We start from the raw sequence: 24,118 nt of genomic DNA, 5'->3' as shown, positions 1-24,118 counted from the left end.
GGTGGCTGGATGGAAAGTGGTGGACAGCTCTCCCCTGACCACCGCCACAGCCGCTGCCCTCATCCCTTCGTCCTGCCTGTTCTGCTCGATAGCATTTTTCATCATTGATCACAGTATCTATTTGTTTGTCATCTCTCTCCTTTCACTAGAATGTGTGCTCTGTAAAAACCAGCATTTTGCCTATTGCTCTTTCACTACTGTGTCTGCAGTGTCTAAAACGACAGTATTTATAGGATGGGTGGTTGGATGGATGAATGGATGGATGGGTAGATGGGGGAAGGGTGGATGGTGGGGCGGGTGGGGAAGTGTGGAGGGATTGGGGGAGGGGAGCCTGTGGCTCAGTGGACGTGCATCACTCTTACCACAGAGGCAGCAGGTCTCAGGGCCACCCAGCACACACGCCGCCTTGCTCAGCGTGCTTACATTGCCTTCCCTCCCCAGACCCAAGATATGTTTGTTGGTAGCTGTCATCTCAGAGGAAGGCCCCTGCACTGCCAGTCTGCGGTCGGCAGCTCTGCCGCAGCTGCCTTTAATCCCCCAGAAATACCTGCCATCCCAGGTGGTGAGGTCTTAGCTTCAGCCTGCCCTGGAATGGGCAGATTTTACGTGACGGGTTTCAGCAACCAGAGCAGTAACGCGCTGCCCGTGGTGCCGCATCTTAGACCCGTGCTGACCTCCGGGACGGGAGGGAGAGAGACACAGAGAGAGAGTGTGTGTGTGTGTGTGTGTTTCACGTGTCCTCTGCCCAAGCTGCACGCAGAAGGAGTATTATCTTCCCTCCCTCCCAGGAGAGGCTTGTTTTATATAATCTACTTGTCTCCCAGGCCCACTTAGTTATTGAAAGTGGTCAGAGGTTAGACAGAGAGGAACTGCAACCAGGTCTCAGAGCTAAAGGGAGAAGGGTTCCCATGCAGAGAGGCAGAGGAAGAGCAGGCAGGGCCTGGGAGGTCCAGGGTGATGCTACAGAGGCTCACCTGACTCTGGCTGAGGAAACACACAAACCAGCTGGTAAACCAGAGGCTGGTGGGGCTCTTGTTTATTTGGGGGGAGGGGGGATGCTCCTACCTGGACTGACGTCCAGATGGGGCTCTTTCAAAACATAGAATAAAAAAAAAAAAAAAAACATAGAATAGAAGAATTTATTGAGTAAAGAAATAGAGCAAAGATTACTGTATACTCTTTTTTTTTTTTTAGTTCTGTGACATTTTATTTTATTTAGTATATGTAACATGAGATCCACTCTCTTAAAAATATTTGTTTTGTTTTGTTTTTTTATACTGTATACTCTTAAACGATCATTCTGACAAGCCTGATAAATTTCCCATTCTCCACTCAAGAGTTACATCCTATCTAAAAAGCAGAGAGGGGTCTCTGGTCTAAAGCCAGAACCCCATCTTCCCTGGCCGGGCCTGGAAATACCAACTCATGTGCCTCTCCAGACTCCTTATTAGTCACTCTCGTCGTTGGATGCCCCTTGCCTACACGTGCCACCCTCTCCAGCCCTTTCGTAGGAGCCATGTTTTAGGGCAGCTGCTTTCTGTAGAGTAGTTGAGTGAGAGGGGGGCAGTGTTCACCGTGGCTGGATTTTTTTTTTTTTGTCAAAACACTTGCTATTGCCTCTACCTGGAATATTTTTCCCACCTTTTAAAAATTGAGATATAATTTACATGCCATAAAATTCACCCTTTAAAATATATGAGTAAATGGTTTTTAGTATCTTTATAAGATTGAGCAACAATTACCACTGTCCAATTCCAGAATATTTTCATTATCCCCAGAAGAAGCCTGGAGCCCATTGCCAGTCACTCCCCATTCTTTCACTCCCCAGGCGCTGGCAACCTCTCATCTACTTTCTGTCTCTGCAGATTTGCCATTTCTGGACATTTCATAAAAATGAAATCAGGGCTTCCCTGGTGGCGCAGTGGTTGAGAGTCCGCCTGCCGATGCAGGGGACACGGGTTCGTGCCCCGGTCCGGGAAGATCCCACATGCCGCGGAGTGGCTGGGCCCGTGAGCCATGGCCGCTAAGCCTGCGCGTCCAGAGCCTGTGCTCCGCAACGGGAGAGGCCACAACAGTGAGAGGCCCGGGTATCGCAAAAAAAAAAAAAAAAAGAAATCGAACCATATGTGGTCTTTGATAGATTCACCCATGCTGTAGCATGTATCAGAACGTCCTCTCTTTTTATAACCATGCACTACTCCATGGTAAGGAGCTACCACATATTTATCCAAACATCAGTTATTGGACCTTTGGGTTGTTTCCATTCTTGGCTATTATGAATACTGCTGCTATGAACATTCATGTACAAGCCTCATCTCCCGCCAATGGCTTTAAAGAACTTTTGCCAGCCTAGGTCAGCAGCTAATCTGAGGACAGATCGTAGCTAAGCACAGAGTTTCTCCTTCTGTCTTCCTCTTTTGGCCTCATAGTTGGCCCCAAATGCCCTTGTCTGGGGGGAAGTGTGGGCAGCATCTTGAGTTGTGTGTGTCACATGGTACCACCACCAGCTTGAGTTTGAAGAACTAAGTGGCTAATTGAAGAGGGTCCTCCAGTAAAGCTTGTATAACTACAGTGCACCCCATTTTATACAAGACCGTCTGAAAGTTCTACATAAGTGCCCCAGGGAAGGTGGCATTCATTCATGTATTCACCATGGTGCCAGTAGGCTGGGGCCCCAGGTGGTCTTGTGGGTGGGACCAGTCCTCTATAGCACCAGCCTGGGTTATTCCTGGGGACGGAAGACCTTCGAGGTGCAAGGCTTTGTTCTGTCACCTTTGTCACTTTGTTCAGCTGATTTCTGGCCTCCCACTGGGGTCTGCCAGCCTCAGGCCAAAGAGAACACAGGCAGAACTCCTCCATCCTTCCCCAGCACACCACCTGGTCACCAGGCTCTCTGCTAATTCCCTCCACCTTCCCTAACCCAAGCTTCCTACACCCTCCTCCCCTGCAAACCAACTCCACTGGACTCTCTCTGCCAAGACTGGGGGCCCCATGAGGAGAGGGACCAGAGCAGCCTTGCTTGTCCTGGCGCACTCGGCCCTGAGCAGAGTGTCAGGATGATGGGAGAAATGCTGCTGCCGCCGATGATGATGACGGTGGTGATGACGCCAACGATGGCAGTGACAGCACCAGAGATGCTTGCTGAGGTGTGCTGCATACCCGGCACTGTTCTACGTTCTTTACATGCTTATCAACACATTTAACCCTCACAGGGACCCCAGGAGGCTATTATTATCTCCATTTTACAGGTGTGGAAACTGAGGCACATAGAGGTTAGGTCACCTGTTCAAAGTCACTTAGCCATCAAGAGGAAGAGCCAGGAGCTGATGGTTCACAGTGTGGCTCCAGGTCCCAGGCTTTTAACTACGATGATATTTTATATATGTACATACATATGTGGTAATTTGGAGGTGAGAGATGGATGGCCACAGCGGTCAGAGCAGAGGCTTCATTAGAAGCCCTGAGGGGTCGCGCATGCCCCTGGGCCACGCTGAGTCCTGGCAGAGAGCTAGGACTCCATGCCGAGGCTGGGTCACCAGGGCAGCTCCCCTCTGCTGCAGCCGTGTGGCTGGGAGGGGGGGTGGGCAGGCCAGGATGCAGGTCAGAGCCCAGGACTCCGGGGCCCAGACAGGGAAGACGGGCACCTTCTGAGCTCGCGGAAGGCCAAGTGTCCCGACAGCGCCCTCGGCCCGGCCGCAGAGCTCAGCTCCCGGTCCAGGCTCGGCTTCCTTGCATTGTCTCCACGGGGCACGCCCAGTGTTCCTGTGGTGACCTGAGGCCGGAGGGAGGGAAGGGGCCAGCCCGGAGCTGGGTGAGGGTGGGAGAGGGGAAATGAGAGGGGAAGACTTGCTGTTTTTCCTTGTTTGTGTTTTGTATTAAAGAAAGCAAATAATATCCTTTGAGAAAACCATTAAACAAAGCACATCCTAAGGCAGCAGAGGCCCATTGTGCCTGCCCGAGCCAGAACTCATTCATGCCTTCTTGGTCGGATTGTTGGAACCAAGAGCCAGGGTGTGAGGGAGGGACTGACAATATAAATAATATAAATTAAATTAAATTAAATTTGAAACGTGCCCTTCCCTCCCTGGACTCGATAGGAGTGTCGGCCAAGCGTCTGAAAGGCCAAGGTCCCCGCGTCCTCCTGAGCCTGTTGTCCTCCCCGTGCCCGCCCCAGGAAGCACCTCACGACTGGCCGGGCTGCCCATGTCCAGGGCTGCTTAGCCCCGTGGCTGGGGGCTAAGCCCTGAGACGGCAGCCCAGCGGGACGCTCTGCTAGGAGCCCAGATCCAGAGGGCTGCATGTGCCCTTGCCGTGGAGGGGGCCTGGGCTTCTGTCTCCCTGTCTGTAAAGTGCGTGGGGGGCAGGTGCTAAATGGGCTCTCACTGTACCCTCTCCAGCACACTGGGCCCTGTCACACCCTCTGACCCTGTGCACACCCAGGGCCTTGTGGGCGGCATGGGGGCCATGCTCAGGCTGTGTACTCTGCATCAGGACCCATACCCAGATGTCCCAGGCCCAGGCCTAAGACCCTCAACCCCTCCCACCCCACCGCAGCCTGCCCATAATGGAATGGCAGTGCTTTCCCTTGTCCCACCAGGACACACTTTTCTGGGGGGAGGGAAATGGTAAGAAGAGAGCTGGCCATCAGCCCAACTTCTGCAAATAATTCCGCCTGTGGCCCGGCATCTGCAAGATCAACCCTGCATTACGAATAGAGGATCTCTCTCCGACCTTGGTATAAATATATACATAGTTGGTATCGTGATGACAATATGCAAAAGACCATCTTTAGGATTTTCCCCAGTTAAAAGTTTAAAAAAGCATTTAGCTATTTGCATGTTTCCTCTAAATATACCCCAGGAGTATAAGTAACAAAGATCTTGGGTAAAAATTGCATGAGGCATCCTGGACTAGTATATGAGGAGACCTGGGTCCTGGCACATTCCCTCTGCATGAGGCTCAGGATTTGCAAGGAGACTGCATCTCCTTGGTCCTCTCAACAGCTCAGAGAAGATATTAACATTCCCATTGTGTAAGGAAGCTTGATGTTAGAGGGCTAACTTGTCCTCGTCAGCCAGTGATTCCAGGATCTCACTCTCTGCTGGACCTTGAACTGGCTCATCCACCTCTCTGGACCTGAGTGTTCTCATCTGTAATTTGAGTAACTGGATATGACAAATTCTAGGGACCCCTTTGTGTCCCCACTGTTCTTTGGTTCTATAATTCCAGCGTTATCACCTGATGGGAAACTCATTAACTCTGGTGTTCTCCATTTTTCAGCCTGGATTTGCTGGTCAGAGTCTAGCCTTTCCAGACTCTCGATTTCGTTTTGTCATAGGTGTTGTTGTAGTTAGTTCAGACCCAGAAGTTCTTTGCTCTCTTCCAGAAGACTTACTGACAATCCTCTCTTCCTCCCCCAAACACACAGGGCTACCACCCGATGCCCCATGAGGTGGAGATTGCGCACACGAAGAAGCTGTTCCGGAGGAGAAGAAATGACCGAAGGTAGGAGACTCTCGATCGCCAGCTTTGGGTTTTCTCCGCCTCTGCCGGCCCTTCTGGAGCTACAGTCCTGTCCTGTGTTTGGCTTTTCCTGGTCATCAGCCGATGCGGCGAGAGGCGACATAGACTCAGTGGGCTGGTGACCGGGGGCGGTGGCGGCTGCCCAGCTCTTGGTTGGCCCTGGGATTGGATCTATTCAGGAGTCCAGGGCAGGTTTGGCAGTTCAGGAAGAGAAAAGCTCTTTCCACTGATCACGCAGCAACAGTACGGTCCTCAGGGGACCAGGACCTGCCGACGTGTGTTTTGAGACACAGCCTCCAGGAGGCTCTGGAGCTCATAGTTCCAGGACTGTCTTTCCTCTGCCCTGTCCTGAGAGCCGTCCCTGGCCCGTGCTGGGTTCTGCTGGGACAGCGACACACAGATCAGCAACTGTACGTGCTGCTTATCTCGAATGCCTTGGGGGTTGGGGCTCACTTAAACTAAAGCAGAAACCAGGATCTCCCCTGGCATCCAGCAGAGGTCTGGGTGACAGCAAGGGGCCAGAAAAAGTGCCTGGGGTAGCCTTGGATAGGAACAAACAACTGAGGTTGGGCGTCTGGGAGACTGAGCCTTTGTTTCCTTAAAGGTTGTCTGACAGGCAAAGGTCTTCAAGGTGTATATTCCAAATGGAAGAGTCCAGGTGCAGAGCAGTGTTTTAGTGTGTGGCCATTTGTGCAAAAGCAGGGTTAGAGTATTTGTTTGTTTGTTAGCATGTGCATAAATGATTTCTGGATGGAAATGAGAGAGGGGAGGAAGAGAGAGAAGTGGGGAAGGAAGGGAGGGAGGGACGGAGGGACGGAGGAAGGAAGGCTTCTGCCTGAAGAATTAAAATGAGGTTCTCCTCTACAGGGAATTTCTTCTTAGTTAAAGGTGATGGCTTGTGGTTTTACCTTTAATGAACAGAGCGTGTTCTCAGAGAGCAAAAAAAAAAAGGCCAGTCAACATGCTTCCTCAGAATACTGGGAACGCCTCTTCTTGTGCAGCTTCCTGGAGACTAGGGCTGCCCAGGGTCCCTGATGCCTCCCTCCACACGCGGGCCCTGAACGAGGCGTGTTGGGTGGTGGCCGCGACTCAGGGTGGATGGAGGACCAGGCCCCCGGAACGTCATCAGCTGGTGGATTTAGTGGAACCAGAATAGCCCCAGAGGACAGTGAGCGTACAGCCATCTGGGAGGAAGGCGGTCCGGGCTTGGAAACCACCAGGCACTTTACGTAGTGGCGTCAAAAGGGGAAACTGAGCAGGGAGAGGTGGACCAAGCCTATTCCTGGCCTGCCCAGAGTGCAGTCGCTGCGCTGTGTGCGCCGCCTTCTTGTTGTGCAGCGTCACAGGAGGCTAATTCCTGATTGCTGGGTTCCCCGCAGAGAGAAGTAGGGAGCACCCCGTAAAGGAGGCGTGGGGTTCACAGGGGACTGGGGAGGTGTCCGGAAGAGCAGAGGCTCGCTGTCGCTCCTCCCCTGCCCTGTGGTCCCCAGAGTGTGTGTGGAGGTGCAGGGAGTCCCCGAGCTTCCGTAGGAGAAGTCCCCCTGTGGGCCCAGGCAAGGGCAGGCTGCTCTCAGCGTCCAGATCAGCCGCGCCTCTGCTTGTGGGCCAGGTCACCTCACTCAGCAGGAGCCCCTGGACAGTGCAGGTCTCCGGAAAGCAGCGGCGTGACCCAGGAATGTAGGAAAAGGAGCGTGACATGCAGGCACCGGGAAGCCGGCCTTCCGCTGAGCCTCGCTTGTGTTAACAAATGCCCAGTTAGGTCAGCACACCTCGCAAAGGATGTGGACCCGGGACTGGGTCCAAAGCAAGGCAATAAAGATGATTAAAGGGATGGAAAGTATGTCCTGTGAGGAGAGGCTAACGGGCCAGGGCCAGGGAAGAGGAGGCTGCAGGGAAAGGACGTTCATGCCAGTAAACTCTTGAAAGATTTATACAGAGCGCTGAGGAGCGGCCGCCCACCTTCCCCGGGACCCGAACTGCAGGAAATCATCTGAAATGAAAGGAGAGAGTGTTCCTCTGGACCAAAGACGGATTCAAGCAACAAACATCTCGACCATCAGGGGCTCGGACTCTGCCACTCAGCGTGGCAGACACACGTTGAGCCTGTGCTGTGTGCCGGCCGGGGCCCCACCTTTACTCACAATCTGGAATATGGTGCACGCCAACGCTCAGCCGTCACAGAGTCCCCAGGCAATGGGACTTTCAGGAGAAGAGCAGGCGGCCGGACGCTTTAAGGACCTCTTTGTCTGCAAGCAGGCAGCCAGCACCAGGGGCCTCCCGAGTCCTCCTTGGTGGAGCGTGTGATTCTGGCATTTGAGGAACGGCTACGGAATATTATCCAGCCGACCCTAACCTTCCAGCTGACGGTAGATAGTCATGGCCTTGCTGAGCCCCAGACCTTTATATTTGACCTTGATGGTTAACACTGTTGGACAGCAGGTTAACCTTCCCAGTAGTGAGGCTTGCATTCCCTGGTGGCAGAGGGGGAGGTGACCAGGATCAGATGCGGTGGCCAAGGGCACAGCCAGCGTCTATCTGTGCCATGCCTCTGATCTATCCCCCTCTGCTGCAAGGGAGAAAAGGTGCTGTTTCCCCTTTTAACAGATGGAATAGCTGAGGCCAGGGACACTAGCCAACATTGTTCAGCTAAGTAGCAGAGCTGAACTCGCCCCTGCTGACTGCAGCTCTCAGCCTTTTCAGCTCCACAGCCTCAGGTGGCCCTTTGACCTAGAAAAAGCCAAGAGCAGGGAGCTGGTGGGTGCCTAATTAGGAGGGTGGCCGCAGTGTCACAGGAAGGGAGGTGGCCCGCTCCCTCCCCCTGTGTCTCTGAGGCTCTCCCGGAAGGCCTGCAGGGGTCTGTGGCCTGGTGTCTCTGGGGCTCTCCCAGAAGGCCTGCTGGGGTCTGTGGCCTGGTGTCTCTGAGGCTCTCCCGGAAGGCCTGCAGGGGTCTGTGGCCTGGTTGATAGCTGCAAACTCTCAGCAGCTCGGCAGGTTGCTGAGCCTGGGGGTCTGTACTACCCCACAGCCTGCAGCAGGGATTTCTAAACTGGGCTCTAGAGCCCTAGTCTTGACGGAAGTCTAGATTATATCCTAGTTCCTGGTGGCCTCTTGAGGTCTTGAGTGTGCCCTTACTGCTTTTATTCTCTGATGTCTGAGGCATATGCCGTGGAATTAGATGCCGGATGTGCATGCCACCTTTCCTACTCATTAACTCCATGATTTGGGCAAATTACTCTATACCTCGAAAACTTGATTTCCTCTTCTGTAAAATGGGTTCATTAATTGGGAGGCTTAACCAAGCTCATCCTTGTAAGGCACCGGGAAATGGCCTTAGCGCCAGCTAAGATCACAGGGGGATCCGAGGTGTTCAGAAAACACTGTAAGGTGACAGTGGAGTGCAGATGTCTGCGGTGGCAGGGTGCAGGGGCGGGGCTATTGTCCCAAATCCCCATGAGTGCCGGGTTTGCTTGAGCCCAGGGAACTTTCCTCGCATCACCTCCAGGGCCAGGGCACCCAGGGTCAATTGTTCCTTCTCAGGGATCAACTTTTAAAGCTTTGCTCCCACTGCCGGGGCTGGCAGGGAAGGAGGGCCCCTCTAGGGCAGCCATCTGCAGACTCTGCTCCCACATTCTGTGCGCTGCTTCGAGGGCCTCTGTTTCTAAAATTGAGTTGTGGCGTCTTTTCCTCATTTTGCAAAAAAAAAAAGGTTAAGCTTGTGAACAGTTCAAAAGTTTTCTCCTTTAAAATGGTCTCAAAACATGGACAACTGGTAACCACTTGTTTATTTTGCGAAACTAATCGAGGATGTTTGCTGATTTCAGACAAAATTATGCATTTCATGATATGAATGTACTAAGTGAGTATTTCATGCATTCCTGAAAGAGCAACGTGCCTCCGGTTGCTCTGTCCCCACCCAAGCCAGAGACCTGCCGACTGGAAGGGGGTCCACTGAGATTCGTCTTCTGCCCTGAGCCCCTTACCCTCAGGATGCAGGGCAGAGGGGCAAACTCTGGAGGGCAGAGTCCCGGCCATGCCGCTGACCCACTGCCTGTGTTGACCCTGAGTGAGGTCTCACCTCTGGGGGGATGCGGCGATTTTCTCTACTCCCTCCATCCCTTTTCCATTTGAAGAGATGGACATCTGAGGCCATAAATGAAGGTCGTGGTCTGTGTTGCCTGGGAAGCAGAGTCTGGGATGGAGATTATTGGGCAGGACACTTACTAAGGAGCGCCCTTGGGGTCACGCGGAGGGAGGGGAGCAGGATTGGGCGGAGGGAGGGGGGGAGCTGCAGCGCAGTCTGCGTGGGGAGTTCTGATTCTACAGGAAGTTCTGAAGTTGGGATGACTCTTCAGAGCTGTCCCAAGATGGAGAGAAGGGGCAGGTCTTTGTATCCCTATGTCTGCTCTAGTCATCAAATGGGGAGTGCCTTGACCTTGAGCCGGCAGCTCTCCGCCCCAGACAACTTCTGTAGGGCTGACCGCTGAGGGCTGTCTGCCACAGCGCAGCCAGCAGCCAGGGGCGAGTGTCATTTCTGAGCAGGGCGAACACCACAGTGAAGCACTCTTTAACTCTTCAACTAGGATTGATGGGGCAGTGCTCTGTGCTACATTCCACGCTGCAGAGAAACCAGACAAGTGCCAGGCGTGGTCCCTGGTCTCAAGGGCCTGAGGTAGAGCTTGCACAGCTGGCCTCAGAAGCCACCAGAATGTGGTGCGTGACTGTGTAGAATCCATGTGTTCCTGCGAGGAGGTTCTAAGAGAGGAACCAGCGACCGTGGTTACAGAATGCTTCCTAAGGAGATGGGCATCGAGTTAGCCATGAGTCACCAGGGGGGTTTGGAAGGGAGATGGGAGGACATTAGGGTGAGACTGTGAAAGCCTCAGTGAAACAGATGTAGGAACCAGGGATTCCCACCGCCCCGGATGTCGCTCCCACAAAACTCCCTAGAAACGGAGCCGGATGGGTGGAGCTCACTGCTGCCACTACCCGCAACTGAACTAAAGAGAAGGGAAAAGCCGGAGCTCCTGGCTCCTGACGGGGCCCAGCCCAGACGTTAGAAGTCCCAGTAGACCCCGCAGGCTCCAGAGCTGGCCTCCTAACAGTGAGAGTGGGGCAGCTAATGGAAGCATTAGGGGTCCATCGCACGATGCCCGTGCGGCTGGGGAGACAGGATAGCCATTCTCCAAATTAATTTGTTTCATTAAGTGAGGTCTCAGAACGGTTAATTTACTCCATGTGCAAAGCAGATTTGAAAAGAAGGAAAGAATGGCACAGTCATCGCCAGCTAGTATCAGATGGCTCTGCTGGGCGAGAGGCAGGAGAGCAAGCTGTCCCCACATCTGAGTGCCACCCCCTCCCTGGGTCCCCAGATGGTGCAGTCGGGCCACAGCCTGGACGCTGCAGGGTGAGCAGAGCCCCCAGCAGCTCTTGCTGCCTCTGTCCTATGATCGACCATGACAGTGGCTTGCTGTCCTCTAACCGTAGAACCAATTTACAGTCTCATTTCTCCATCTCCTCCTCTGCCACCATGTGCCCAAACCCTCCCTGGGTGCCAGGCTCTTTCCCTGGGGACAACGTTAGAGTCAGCCATCAGATTTGATTTTGCAAGCTTTCTGTGACATCATCTAGGTCACTGATAGAAATGAACAGGGCATCTGGAATTAATGGTGATGGGTATGCAATTTGGGGAAGATACTAAAAAACCCTGGATTTTTTTATTTAAAAGGGTAGATTTTGTGGTAAGTGAATTGTATCTCAAATTTTTTTTAAGTTTTTTTTTTTTAATGGATAAGGCAGGTCCCAGGATGGAGTGACGGGGCAAGCCTCTGTAAACGCTCCTTAATCTTGGTGTTTGCAGGGTTCCCCAAGTGTATCAGGAGAGTAACCCTTTCAAGGACGTAGATTTGGTCTGGCCCTGACTTGGTCTGTGTGACTGTGCTAGCTATTAGCGGTTACATCTTTTCTTCCAGATCATTGGCTTGGCAGTCTCCTTAGGAGAGATGATATCTATATTTTTCTGATTTTAAAAAATTGGAACTGTATACACATAGCTGCAGTCTCTAGCACTTTGTTCCTCAGAAGTGGTCAGGGGCTATTTATGACCTCACGTGCAAAGCTGTCTTTTTCTGGACCATATTGTTCCATCCCTTGGGCAAGATGAGCACTCAGAGTGCCTGTCTCTCTCCCAGGATTTTCTCCGAGGCCCTCGGCAACGTACTGAGGATGCTGTAGCGGGGTCTCCCTTTCCCGGTCCAACACGTGTTCTCTGACAGAAGGCAGACCTTTCTCTCAGCGGCCCTCTTAATTTTACATCATCCTCCCCATCTGCAGACTCATGCTTGCCTCTTCCTTCTCACTCTAAACACAAAAGCTTAATTTTAGAATTGTCATGGATGCCTGTTGAGCGCACTCCTCGACACACTCTTGACAGCTCTACCACACCCTTTGATGGCCATCACTGGCTACAGGAGACCCCTCATTCCCTTCTAGAATTCACCTTACCCGCCTCCTCCTCCTCACGCTGCGCTCATGGGCAGGGACCCCGGAGGATGCCAGTGCCACATTAAAATCTTGCCTCTAAGTCACAGCTGCTTTCTGGAACTTGCCATGCCCTTTAGCACCTCACACCACTCCTGCAGTCATGGACTCCTTCAGCGACGAAGATGACTGAGCCCCAGACCTTGCCCACCAGGAACTGATCAGAAATTCATCTAGTTCAGAGTGCAGATCCGTCCATCCATCCGCTCATTCACAGGGGTCGTTAAGGTAGCCCTTTGGGAAGTACAGTCAACCCTCATTACTCGTGGATTCTATATTTGCAAATTTGCCTCTCGTTAAAACGATTTGTTTTGTGTGATTTAGTCAATACAGTGCTTTCACAGTCGTTCATGGACACTCCCAGAGCGGTGAAAACACTCGAGTCATCTGATACGCATGTTCCCAGCTGAGGCTGAACCAGGACACCTCTGTCTTCTTGCTCCAGCTCTCATATTGTAAAGCAGTGTCTTTCCGTGATCTATTTAGTGCCGTGTTTTTTGCGTCGATGTGCTTTTCATGGGTGAATTTGCAGTTTGAAATGGCCCCTAAGCATAGCACTGAAGTGCTGTCTATGTTCCAAAGTCCAGGGAGGCTGTGAAGCGCCTTATGGAGAAAATACGTGTGTTAGATGAGCTTCATGCTGGCCAGACTGGGAGTGCTGTTGGCGGTGGGCTCAATGTTAATCAATCAACAATATATGTTAAATAAGGCGTCTGTAAACCAAAACACACGTAAAGTGGGGTTATCTTTGATCAACTGGAGAAACTGTGACCGGAGGCTCGCAGGAACCTAACCCTGTCTTTCTTCTGGGAGCAGTGGTTCAGTGCACAGTGTGGTTATACAGTTATATAGAGCATGACGACTGTGAATAATGAAATTGGGCTGTGCTTGCCCTTGCAAACAGGGGGAGAGGTGCTGAAGATAAAGGACTATGTTGTGAGTGATGGGGTTTTAGGCTGAGTAGTTTATCTTGTCCGAGTGGCGGTAGCAGAGATGGGGGGATAGAAGGAGGGAGCGGGAGACACTTCCTCCACGGTCGTCGTCTGGCTTGGGTCGCACTGAGGGGACCGCTGCTTCATGTGCCCTATGCTGGGATGACACCGTCCCCAAGCCCTCCAGACGGCTCAGCCCCGAAGTGACCATTACTGTCATCCTGTCATCAGGAGCCCAGGGAACAGTGAGACAGATTACACTCCCATTGCCTGCGGTTTGTCTTTATATCGCAGCACGGAAATTGCCCTCATTAAGTCCCTGCTAAAGATAGATAAGAAAATGGGACAGGCAAACCCCTACCTGGCAGGCAGCCCTGTCAGATTCTAAGCAAAATGAGTCAGATATGAATTATTTTTAGGCTCCTTCTCCTCCTCCCCCACACCCACCCCCAAGCTCTCTTGGAAGGAAGAGCAGCTCATTTCTTTTTTTTTTTTTTTCTTTGCGGTACACGGGCCTCTCACTGTTGCGGCCTCTCCCGTTGCGGAGCACAGGCTCCGGACGCGCAGGCTCAGCGGCCATGGCTCATGGGCCCAGCCGCTCCGCGGCATGTGGGATCTTCCCGGACCGGGGCACGAACCCGTGTCCCCTGCATCAGCAGGCGGACTCTCAACCACTGCGCCACCAGGGAAGCCCGCAGCTCATTTCTTGAAGCCAGATGTCCAGGTCTGTGTTTGATTGACATGAAGGGCCTTGGTATGCCTAGAGAAGACCCTGGCCTTTGTACGAGCCGTGACGGCCAGATCATCCTTTGGACAATGCCCGCCTCACCTGGCGCTCATGGGTGCCGAGAGCGCCCTGAAGGCTGGCCGATGACTTGCCCTCTCCTGCCCCTCTTTCCTGGCACGTGCTCCGTGCTCAGAACGTGCTCTCAGCATCACGCTTCATGGGAAAGTAAACCAGTCCCTGGGGTCCCTCTCCCGGGGAAAGCCCACATCCGTGCATGGCCATCTTGTGCCTTTCGGCAGAGCTCCTGGTGCCGGGCCAGCCTGCCCTCCCAGTCTGTGCCCACTGCTGGGAAGCTGAGAGCTGCTCCTTCGTGCTTGCCCCCTGCTCCTCTTTTCAGCTATTGGGGTTCATCCAGACCCCTTAAGCCCTAGACGGCAAAGGAGGGAGACCTGGGGGCAAGGGAGCTGACAGAAGAGGAAGCAAGGGTGCATGCCTAGTGGCTTGGAGAGCAGGAGGGGTGCTAACTAGGAAAGTGGCCGTAGAGAGATAAATGCCATCTCCACCGGGTCTGTGCCTGGGACAGGAAGTAGAATGGACGCCGGGAACCAGCCACCTGAGTTGGTTTAATTACGCTTCCTCAGATGTCTTAGTCTCTCTTTCTGAAATGCTGGACATTTAGGTTGGCTCACAAATGTTATTCCCAACCCTCTCTCCCCTGCTAGAGCATATGGACACAAGCAACTCCGAGGGCCCCAAGTGACCGGGCCTCTGGTGCCAAGTCTTCACAGCCTTTGCCAGAGGCAACCAGCATGGTGGGTACCAGGGCCTAGGCCAGGCTCACTTGGATTCTGGACCAGTTCATCCCTCACCAGCCAGGCGATCTTGAGGCGACAAGGACCCTTGCCAAGCTCATTCTTCTTCTTGTCTCCAACGACACTGACACGCCCCCTTCAGGGATGCCAGTAGGTGAGGAGTGATGGCAGGTACACGAGAGGGCCCAGCCCCAAGCCCAGCTCTGAGTACAGAAGCACGGGTCCCCTCCTTCCTGACGTTTGCTCCTGGGACCCCTCCCTCTTGGGCCGTGTGCAGGGAAAGAAAGAAGATTGGGCCAGCAGTTATGGAGTCTGGGTTTCCATCCTTGTCTGGCCCAAGGCAATTCCCTTACACTTTTGGAGCTAATACTTTCAAATGTATTGGGGTGAGTGCGGGGTTAAAGTTGACAGAGAAACCTCCCCAGAAATATTCCATTCCTTAGCCGTGGGCTGGAAAGACAGACAGAGACACTCCAGAGGCCAGTTGGAGCTTTCAGTGCAAATAACTAGCTCCCCTGTACCTTCATCCCAGCCCATGCACCCTCTCCAGAAAGCTCCAGGAAGCTGGGCCAGGTCTGCTGCTCCTGTGTACATCTTTTGGGACCAATCTGGTCTCGGTCTGTACTGTGGGCTGGGTACCCAGCCACGCCTGGCTGAGCCTCCGTACTCCCAGCATTCTGGTCACCCGTAGGGTGGGCTGTGCGTACTGTTGGTTCTAGGCCCCTTTTGCTAGGCCCACGGGCGAGCCTGGCTCACCCTGAGTCCTGCCCGTACATGACTCAGCGATTTAGCAAGCACTTCTAGAATGCTTCCCGTGTTCGGGACACACTGAGCCCTTTGCAAATATCAGCTTGTACAATCTTCCCAACAACCCTTGGAAGGAGATGCTGTTTTTATTTCCATTTTACAGATGAGGAAAGTAATTTGCACAGAAAAGGGGGGTAACTCGCCCAAAGTCGCAGAGCTGGGAAGTAGCGGAGCCAGACTGCAAACTCAAGCAGCCTGGCTCAGAGCCTGGGCCCCTCACCAGTTCTCTGCTGGGAAACTCCCTGTCCACCCTTCGGCATGCTCGGCCTCCCTCTTCTGGGTCCCTCGCCAATCCCTACCTACACCCCCAAGTAAGCCCCTGATTAACTCTGTGCTTGGGGCCATAAAGGCAGCACGGGGGCCTCCATTTTCAAAAGGACTGAGGGAGGGGCTAGTGCCTCATTCAAAGGAATGAACAAATAGTGAGATTTCAGACAAGACCCACCCTCTGCCCTCTGCACCCCTGCACCAGGTTAGTCACACCCGTACATCCCTTGGCTGGTCCGGATGATTCATGCGTGGACATATTTAGGAAGTTCCTATAATAGCGCAGAGGTTTCCCAGGTTGTCGGGGCCCCACTTGGTGAGAGGCTGGAGGAAGAGTGCTGTGAGTTCCAGAACAGTGGGCAGCTCTCGGGAGGCAGTCTGGAGTGGGAGAGCTTCCTCCAGCTGCCATCCCCCACGTCCCAGGAGGACCGCCCAGGCCACAAGGGTGCCCTTCGCTCCCCAAGGCTCGCCAGCAGGGACGGGAGCACAGCTTTTAAAAATACCGAGGAGCCTTCCTGCCTGGGTCAGCACTTACCCTGAGCTTCGAGAGTTATTTCTGAGTCTTCCCAGTAATTTAATTTTAGCCATTTATTCCAATGTGTGTGTTTTTGGGGAAAGGCAGGGTGGCCTCTATTATGGTTTGGAGTATTTTGGGGAGGCCCTGGTTTCCAGAAGGGATGCAGGGACTCAATTAGGCAAGACATCAGCGAACAGAATTAAAATAACTCAAGGAGACAGGCCTGCGGATCCCCGGAGGTGATGCCTCTGCTTAGCCCCCTGGAGGAAATTAAGACCAAGGGGTCCCATGCGGGCCCAGTGGGCACCTCTGAGGTGGCAGCTTGCGTCACTGTCTCCAGCTCTCCCAGCACCTGCAGGCGTCTCAGGGCCTTTCAAAATGCAGAATGGATGGAGCTGCTGGGTCTTTCCAAGTTGGCCTGGACAGACAGCCCGAGCTCTAGGAACAGACAAGCCCACATCAGTGGCAAGTTCTGGAGCTCCAGCTGGTAGGTAGACAGGCAAACTCACCAGCAATTTATGGGGGGCTTAAAACTTAATAGGCACTAGCCCATTAACACTGCAAGGTTTTTGGAGGGATTACTCGGGAGGAATTACTAAGCAGAGGTCAAATAGACCTTCGGAACCCCCTACCGGCACCAGCCATACCTGACCACCCCCCACCCCCTGCCCTCCCCTCCCGCCAAGACAGGCCTGCCTCACCCCCCGACCTGCCCGCTGCCCCTGTCCCGCCTCCTCCTAATTCACTGTCCTTGCTCACTGCACTTCCCGACCCCAGTCTGCTCTCAGTTCCCTGAACAGGCCAAGCTCACCTGTCTGCACCTGACTGGCCCCTCTCGTACTGCGCTCCCCTGTCACTATCCAAGCTCTTTTTCGTCCTCCCTTGATCCTCTTCCCTGACCTTGCCCGTGGTTGCTGGGATGCATCAGGCCCGGCATGGACTGGAAGAGCTCTCCCTGCCTGGCTCACCTGGAGCACGTGCAGCAGCTGAGGGATTCGAGGATGGGGCAGGGGATGGGGCGGGAGCGTGCAGGACACTCACCGGTGCGTGGGAGGGCGAGCCGTCCGGGTGACGTGATCACCAGCCAGCGTTACCGCAGCTAACCCCTCCCTCGGGAATACGCTGCCCTTCAGTTGCCTTCAGACTCCTCTCTTCAGCTTAAGGGGAGGATTCTGTGGACAAAGGATCCAATTTCAGGCTTTCCGTTTGTGGGGACTGACACTGAACTTGGGAAAGATGTGTACACCCAAAGATGAGAAGGGTTTTTAGGAAGAAAAATATACTCTATGGGGCTGTGTACACGTTTGGCCCAGCATCCCGAGTGGCCACAGCAGACTGGCTCGGTGTGTCAGAGAACAGACGGTCACCCTGAGCAGGAAACCTGGTGCCTCTGAACCGTGAGCCACAGCCGTGGCTTGGACAGGCTGGGCAGGGACCAGGGCGGGGCAGGTGGAGGACAGGTTTCTGACTTTGCCCTGATGATCAGAAGGTTGGCACACTGTCAGTCAGGAGTGGGGTTGGGAAGCTGATCGCTGGGACCCCTCGAGGCGGGGCCTGCAAGGGCCAGCGCCCTCCCAAGGAGCCATCCAGTTTCTGTCTTGGGCATCCTTTCCTGGCCAAAGTCCTAGGTCTATATTTTCACTGCGGTGCTCACTCTGCCCACAGCTGGGGGAAACCGTCTATGCCTCCTCATCTACCCCACCCCCACTACTCTCAAGCTGCGCTCCTCATGTACCCGCATTTACCACTCTTGCATCCCATCTTGTGAACTGGGGTGTCAGGCGTCAGTCCGGCCTTAATGGGTAACCCAGGGCAGGTCACTTTGCATTTTCCCCAGAGCCTTCAGTGATGAGCCAGAGTTAAGAGAGGGACCTCGTGCTAAGAATTTGGGGCACAGTGAAAAGCCAGGAGGTGTAGGGAGTAGGTAGGGAGGGTACATGGGTTGTAATTTTTGAGGGTGGGATTTTTAGCTCCTAGAAGCCTAGAACTATCCCACTTTAAGCAAACATTATTTTTGCCTCTGTGTTCATTTTCTGGAAGTCGCATAGCATGAACTGTAGAGCCCAGGTTCCAGCCAAATGTATAGGTGGCCCCTTGGGTGTGCTGACTTGTCTAGACTTGGTTTGGGTCTCATGTGGAGCCTCCAAGGCACGAATTCATCTCTCTGAGGCATGTTTCTCATCTACAAAGTGGGACATCTGCCTTTTAATACTGTTTTGCTGTTGAAATGCAGTGATGCTCTGAACACAGGTAAAATATCAAGGGCTCCCAAACATGGAGACTTACTGCCTGTCTGTGTGTGGGGAATACACACATCTGTGTTTATAGCTGTGTGTGTGTGTGACTATTTTAGGGACTCTGCCAGTTATCACTTCCAGTGATAGTGTGCTGGAAATGGAGCTTGGCCTGCACGCTTGTATTGGTTATCTATTGCTGTGTAACAAATTACTCCAAAACTTAGAGCTTCAAACAGCAAATACTTTTTACCTCACACAGTTTCCAAGGGTCAGGAACCCAGGAGCAGTTGAACTGGGTGCTTCTGGCTCACGGTCTGTCTTGAGGTTGCGGGTCAAGCCTGTTGGCAGGGATTGTAATCATCTGAAGACTTGAATCAGATGGGACTGGAAGATCCACTTCCAAGCTTACTGACGTGGTTGTTGGCAGGCCTTAGTTCCTCACTGGCTGTTGGCCGGAGGCTTCATTTCCTTGCAATGTGGGCCTCTCTGTAGGGTGCTTATGATAGAATGAGTGGAGAGAGAGAGAAAGAGGCTGTCATGTCTTTTGTAACCTAATCTCAGAAGTGACATACCATTCCTTCTGCTCTTCTATTGGTCCCGTAGACTAACCCTTGTATGGTGTCAGAAGGGACTACACAGGGTGTGAATGCCACCGGGTGGGGACCATTGGGGGCCATCTTTATCTGATTCTAGTTTCTTCCTGTGGCATTGCTTTTTTTTTTTCCCTCCCATTGTAAATGATCTAGTAAAATGCAACAATAGGTTTGAATGGATTGAGGTTTTTGCTGTTTTCCCTTTTCTGGTTCAACTTCGTATCTTTCCAAAAATGCCTTCCTTATCCTGTCCTCCCCTCTACACTCATATCCTACCTCCCCGTGGCTCCTCTCTACAGTGGAGCATGAATGAGAACTTCTCTCCCTGGGGAAGGTTTTAGACCAGAAGATGCTCTTTTCTGAGCTTTGGGACCCCTGTCCTCCAGGGGTCCAGTAGGTAGTTCCAGGCAAAGGGAACTTTCCAAGATTGTGACACACAGTCACACACACTCTCTCTTTCTCTCTCTTAGTCACACATAGTTATTTTCCCTTAAACTCTATAATCTCAATGATTATAAAAGATTGGGCTTTAATTGGAAGCATATTGAAATACTTGGATCTCTCAGACACTGACAGGGAAGGCTTCCTTGGGTAGGAGAGAAAAGAACACCGATATTAGCAATACAAATAAAGGTGTCTTACACAGCCTTTCTCATAGCATCCCTGCAGCAGGCCTGGGGAGCAGATAGGACAAATGTCCCCATTATAAGAGTAATGTAGGTGAGACTCGGGCCACGTGATTTGCTCAAGACCTTGCAAAACTGAAGCTGGTCCCAGACCTCAGACTATTCAGACTCTTTGCCATGGGATTGTGGAACATCGGCCCTTAGTAGGGGGACATGCGCTTCTTTTCCACCCATTCCAGAATAAATGGTGATCTGGAGTTGTCTGCCTGTCTGGGTGTGGGTTGTCCGGCCTGGGAGAGCAGCCCAGGTGTTGTAGGGGTTCAGGATAGTGGACAGAGGAGCGACGTCCCTCGGAGCTGAAAATGTCGTTGCGGGAGTGATGACCGGTAGTGAGGGAGTACACAGTGGTGATGACAGAAGAGGACCAACCCTCTTTCATCTCTTCCTTCCAATCCGCCCACAGGCTCTTCCCCCTCCGCTGTAAAGGCATCACTAGAAACACTTTCAGGAGGCTCTGGCTTCAGATGGAGTCATTGGAATGGAGTAATAATATGCCCCTTTTGTGGGCAGTTGTGCTGGTCAACACAGGACCCAGCGTGGCTATTTAAGTTTAAGTGAAGTAAAGCTAGAATTCAGTTCTTCAGTTGCACTGGTCACATTTCAAGTGCTCGATAGCACCATGTAGCTTCGACGACAATGATGGTTAGCTACAACATGATGGTTACCACACTGGACAGTGCAGACAGAGAACATCTCTATCCTCACAGAAAGTTCTGGAATGTAGCCCTACCCTGCAGAAACTCCCGGGCCCCAGAGAGCCAGGCATGGGGCAGGGTGGGGGGAGGAGGGGGGAAGCAGACTGGAGGGGAAGAGTCTGAGGGTCTGGGCAGGGGGCAGAAGGCCTGAGAGCAGAAGGAAGAAGCTGAGAAGGAGAAGTGTTCCTTGAGCACTGCCACCCCTCCGTCGGGCTCAGGAAGTGTTTGCGCCTCCTTCAGCTGGGTCTGGGAATGAGGGCCAGTGCCCGCCCTGCTGGGGACATCACTGACAGGTGAGAGCGGAGCCCTCATTGTGGACGATCCAAGGCACACCCTTGGGCACAGGGAGTGACACCAGGAGAAAGGAGAGCGCAGGGTCCCCCCCACACACCCTCCCCACCATTGGTTCCTTTATCAACAGTCCCCACCCTCTACAGGTGACTCCATTAACCCTCTCATTCCCAGAGAACTCCACGCACAAACCACGCCTCCAGCAGCGTCTTCCCAGGCTCTCTCAGGGCACCTGGTAAGGGCTTGATTTGCTTTGGGAAGCAAGGGTTGCGTAGATTTCAAACCAAATCTTATATGGAAACTAAATATATAAACCAGTCAAAGCAGACCTCTTTAGTTTTGATCAGGTTGGGTCTAGAAACCCGCCTGTCCTCACCACCGCTGTCCCTTTGTCCCCACTAGCGTAAAGTAGTTACTGAAGCTGCTCCGTATGGAGTGTGCCCTGTGCCTCCAGCCTGTCTGGGTCAGGGGGGCTGCAGACTTCTCTCATAAAGGACCAGAGAAAAAAGCATTTAGGCCTCAAGAGCCATGTGGTCTCTGTCACATCTACTCCACCCTGATTCCACATGGTAGGGCAAAAGCAGCCACTGACCACGTGCAAACGAACGAGAGGGGCCGTGTTTCAACAAAACTATTCACAAAAACAAGTGGAGGCTGGATTCGGCCCATAGGCCATAGTTTGCAAATCCCTGATCTAGATTATCACAAGAACACCAAAAGGAAGGAAATGTCCGTTTGCACCTTACATTGAGGAGACCGAGGTGCAGCCATGTGGAGTCACCTCCCTGCCTCTGCTCTCACGGGCCTCTTGGGGCAGATTCAGACTGCACGACCGGACTTGACATCCCCTGTCCCTCCATTCTGCCTGGGAGGGAGTGCCTATCCAGGGTCGCCCCGGGACGGACGTAACAGGAAAGCCAGAGGAGAGGCCCTGTGGGGTACCAGGCTCTTCTACCCCATCCCCCCAGCATGCTCTGGTACTGCATTTCTCAGAGAAGCAGGTCTTAGGTAGGGCTGGTGTGCTGCTGGCCGGGTGCTTGAGCTCCGGTCTGCTAAGCGTCATATGCCCTGTTGGACAGAAGTCCCTGGGGATGCATTTTGATGTGGAGGCTGCAGAAGGCCTTGCTGAAGGCTGCTGTGGGAGACCTCGGGATTCGGGTGCCTGGGAGTAGCCACTGATGTCTAAGGAGCAGCAACAGAACTTGGAAGGCTGTAGGAAGAAGAGTGTGCCCTGCCTCCCTGAAGCTTTTAAGGCAGAACTTGAGAAGTCAGAAGGGGAAAAGGGCCAGCAGGACAGTGCACAGACAGGCAACGGGGCTGGCCAGCCCAGACCCTGCCCTGCAGGAGGCTCTGCCATGCCCTCCACAGGGCAGCCCCCACCTGGAGCTAACACTACAGCCCAGAGCATCTTCAGCCGAAGAGAGAGCTCTTGCTCTTGGTGAGCTGTGTCTGAGCAGCCCCTCTGGACGCAAGGCTTCCCATTCACCCTCTCGTGACGGCCCAGATCACAGCTTCACCTGCAGACAACGCAGCCCAGCCAGCAGAGCTTGGTTCCCGACGTGCCCCCCACCCCACACCAGCCGTGCTGCAGAGGGGCAGGGCTGCCCAGCGCCCGGCCAGGATCCTCGTCGGGTGTAGACGAGAGGAGGCACTCACTAACGTGAGCAACCGTCTGGAGGCTTTATTCACCTTTGTGCCTGCAGTAGAGGCATGGTGTGCTCTCCGTAGATGTTTAATCTATGTATCAATCATGTTAATAGTCATAGTGTGAATGAACGGCATTTTGGAGAGGCACTGGGGCCTTGTTGCCTAAACTTCCATTAGTATCTGCCTCCTTTGGGTTTAAAAATTCACGTTCCCTGTGGTCCCTTCCAAAGTGTAGCTACCTTGGGAGAGGTGGTATCCTGAAGCTCTGGGACCCCTTCCTGGGACTGGCTTTGTCAAGTTTGTGGGTTACAGACAGGGGAGCGGGGGTCAAAGAGGGACAGCGTGGGGTCGGGGGAGGCGGAAGTGGACTTGAAAGCCCAGCTGGGTTGCCTGATGATTGTACCTCAGCCCTGCTCCCCTCTAGGGGAGTGGCAGCCTCCCATTTCCATTAACTCCCTCAGACCGCACCCCCAGCCTCGGTGGTTAAAGCAGGACTAGCTGGGCTCTGGGCCACCGCTGCTGTCCTGGGGGAGCCCGCCAAGTGCCGGGTCAGGGGAGGGGCTCTCTGGGGACTGACAGCCGTGCCCAAGCCCCAGGGAGCATCCCGCAGTTGGGAGGAGTAGCAGGGACACAGATGGCCAGGCGGGGTCTCCGGGCAGCCAGCCCCCGCGGAGTGCTTCTGGGTGAGTGTTCGGACAGCGACGCCGTGGGCTGCTCTGGCCTGTCCCACCGCAGAGCAGCCAGGAGTGTTGAGAAGGAAGAAGGTTCTCTGTCTGCCCAAAGTCTTTCGTTTTTGTAAGAGCAGCATTGTGAAAGAAGAAGCTTGCACCCACCTCCTTCAAGGCCATGCCTGTGGGGACCCTCCCAGCCCTGCTCGGCCTCCAGCCCACCTCAGGGTGCTCGCCCTAAACCACACCCCAGCCCGCCCCGGAAATCCCAACTAACCCATCCCTTCTCCAGGGCTCTCAAGACTGGGTCTCAGAGCGAAGCTTTTCCGTGGCAAAGGTCCACTTTTCCATCCTAAGGGTCCTCCGGGGGTCTTAATTCTGGTGGACGTGGTAGCAATTTGGGGTCTGATACAGGGGGTATTCGCAGGTAGAGCTGGCCATCTCCCCCTGAGGCAGGCTTAATGCTTGGCAAGGCCATGGGGAGGTTGGGTTCTTCAAACTCCGCTGAGCCTGTTCTGTGAGCTGTGGCTCCAACCCAAGATGGGAACCTCCAGTGGGGTAAGGCGCCGGGCTGAAGCCCCACCCCCTCCCTCTGGGGCCAGGAATGGGGAGACCTTCAAGGCTGCCCCTCTGGCAGTGACTGCCCACCCAAAATAGGCCAGGGCCGCCCCCCTCAAGCATTGCTGTGGTCAGAGAGATGATGTCAGATTCGCTGTATTAGAATTGCTCGAATCCCAGGATTCACTGGCATTTCTTTGCATCCTGTTCATCACGGGGCAGCATTCTGGGGGAGAGGGGGACATTTTCCTTTAGAGGCTGAAGCACTTTGTGGTGTCGGCCTCATCTGCCTCGTGGTCCCTAGGGTGGCAGAAGCAATGCCTGTCACCAGCCCCGTACAGCTAGTAAGTGAGGCTGGACAAGGGGGCTTTGGTCATGTGCCGGACATTCCAGGAGCTTATAGTCTAGTTGGAGAGAAAAGGTATACTGGACACTTCCACTTAATAACATTGTTGTATGTGTGTGTGTGTGTGTTATACGTTTTGTATGTGTATACACATATGTCCACATGTGTGTATATGCATGTGTGTGGTTTGCATGTGTAATAGTACAGTGCCAGGCCATAGGCCCTGGGACTTCAGAGAAGAGAAAGATTTCCGGGGTTTAGAGTAACAAAGAAGC

General features: G+C 53.5%; 1 protein-coding gene across 3 annotated transcripts in view; it reads left to right on the top strand.

The window, feature by feature from the left end:
- CTIF (cap binding complex dependent translation initiation factor) overlaps positions 1-24,118 on the top strand; it is a 303,031-nt gene that overhangs the window by 156,083 nt on the left and 122,830 nt on the right. For all 3 annotated transcript variants that reach the window (XM_082853169.1, XM_082853167.1, XM_082853168.1), the window contains exon 7: positions 5,429-5,505. In XM_082853169.1, coding sequence (XP_082709295.1) covers positions 5,429-5,505 — 77 coding nt within the window. The remainder of the gene's footprint in view (positions 1-5,428; positions 5,506-24,118) is intronic.

The sequence above is a fragment of the Leucopleurus acutus genome (genome assembly GCF_964270905.1).
Source record: "Leucopleurus acutus genome assembly, chromosome: 13".
Taxonomy (NCBI): Eukaryota; Metazoa; Chordata; class Mammalia; order Artiodactyla; family Delphinidae; genus Leucopleurus; species Leucopleurus acutus.
This window is presented reverse-complemented; position numbering and strand designations above follow the sequence as displayed.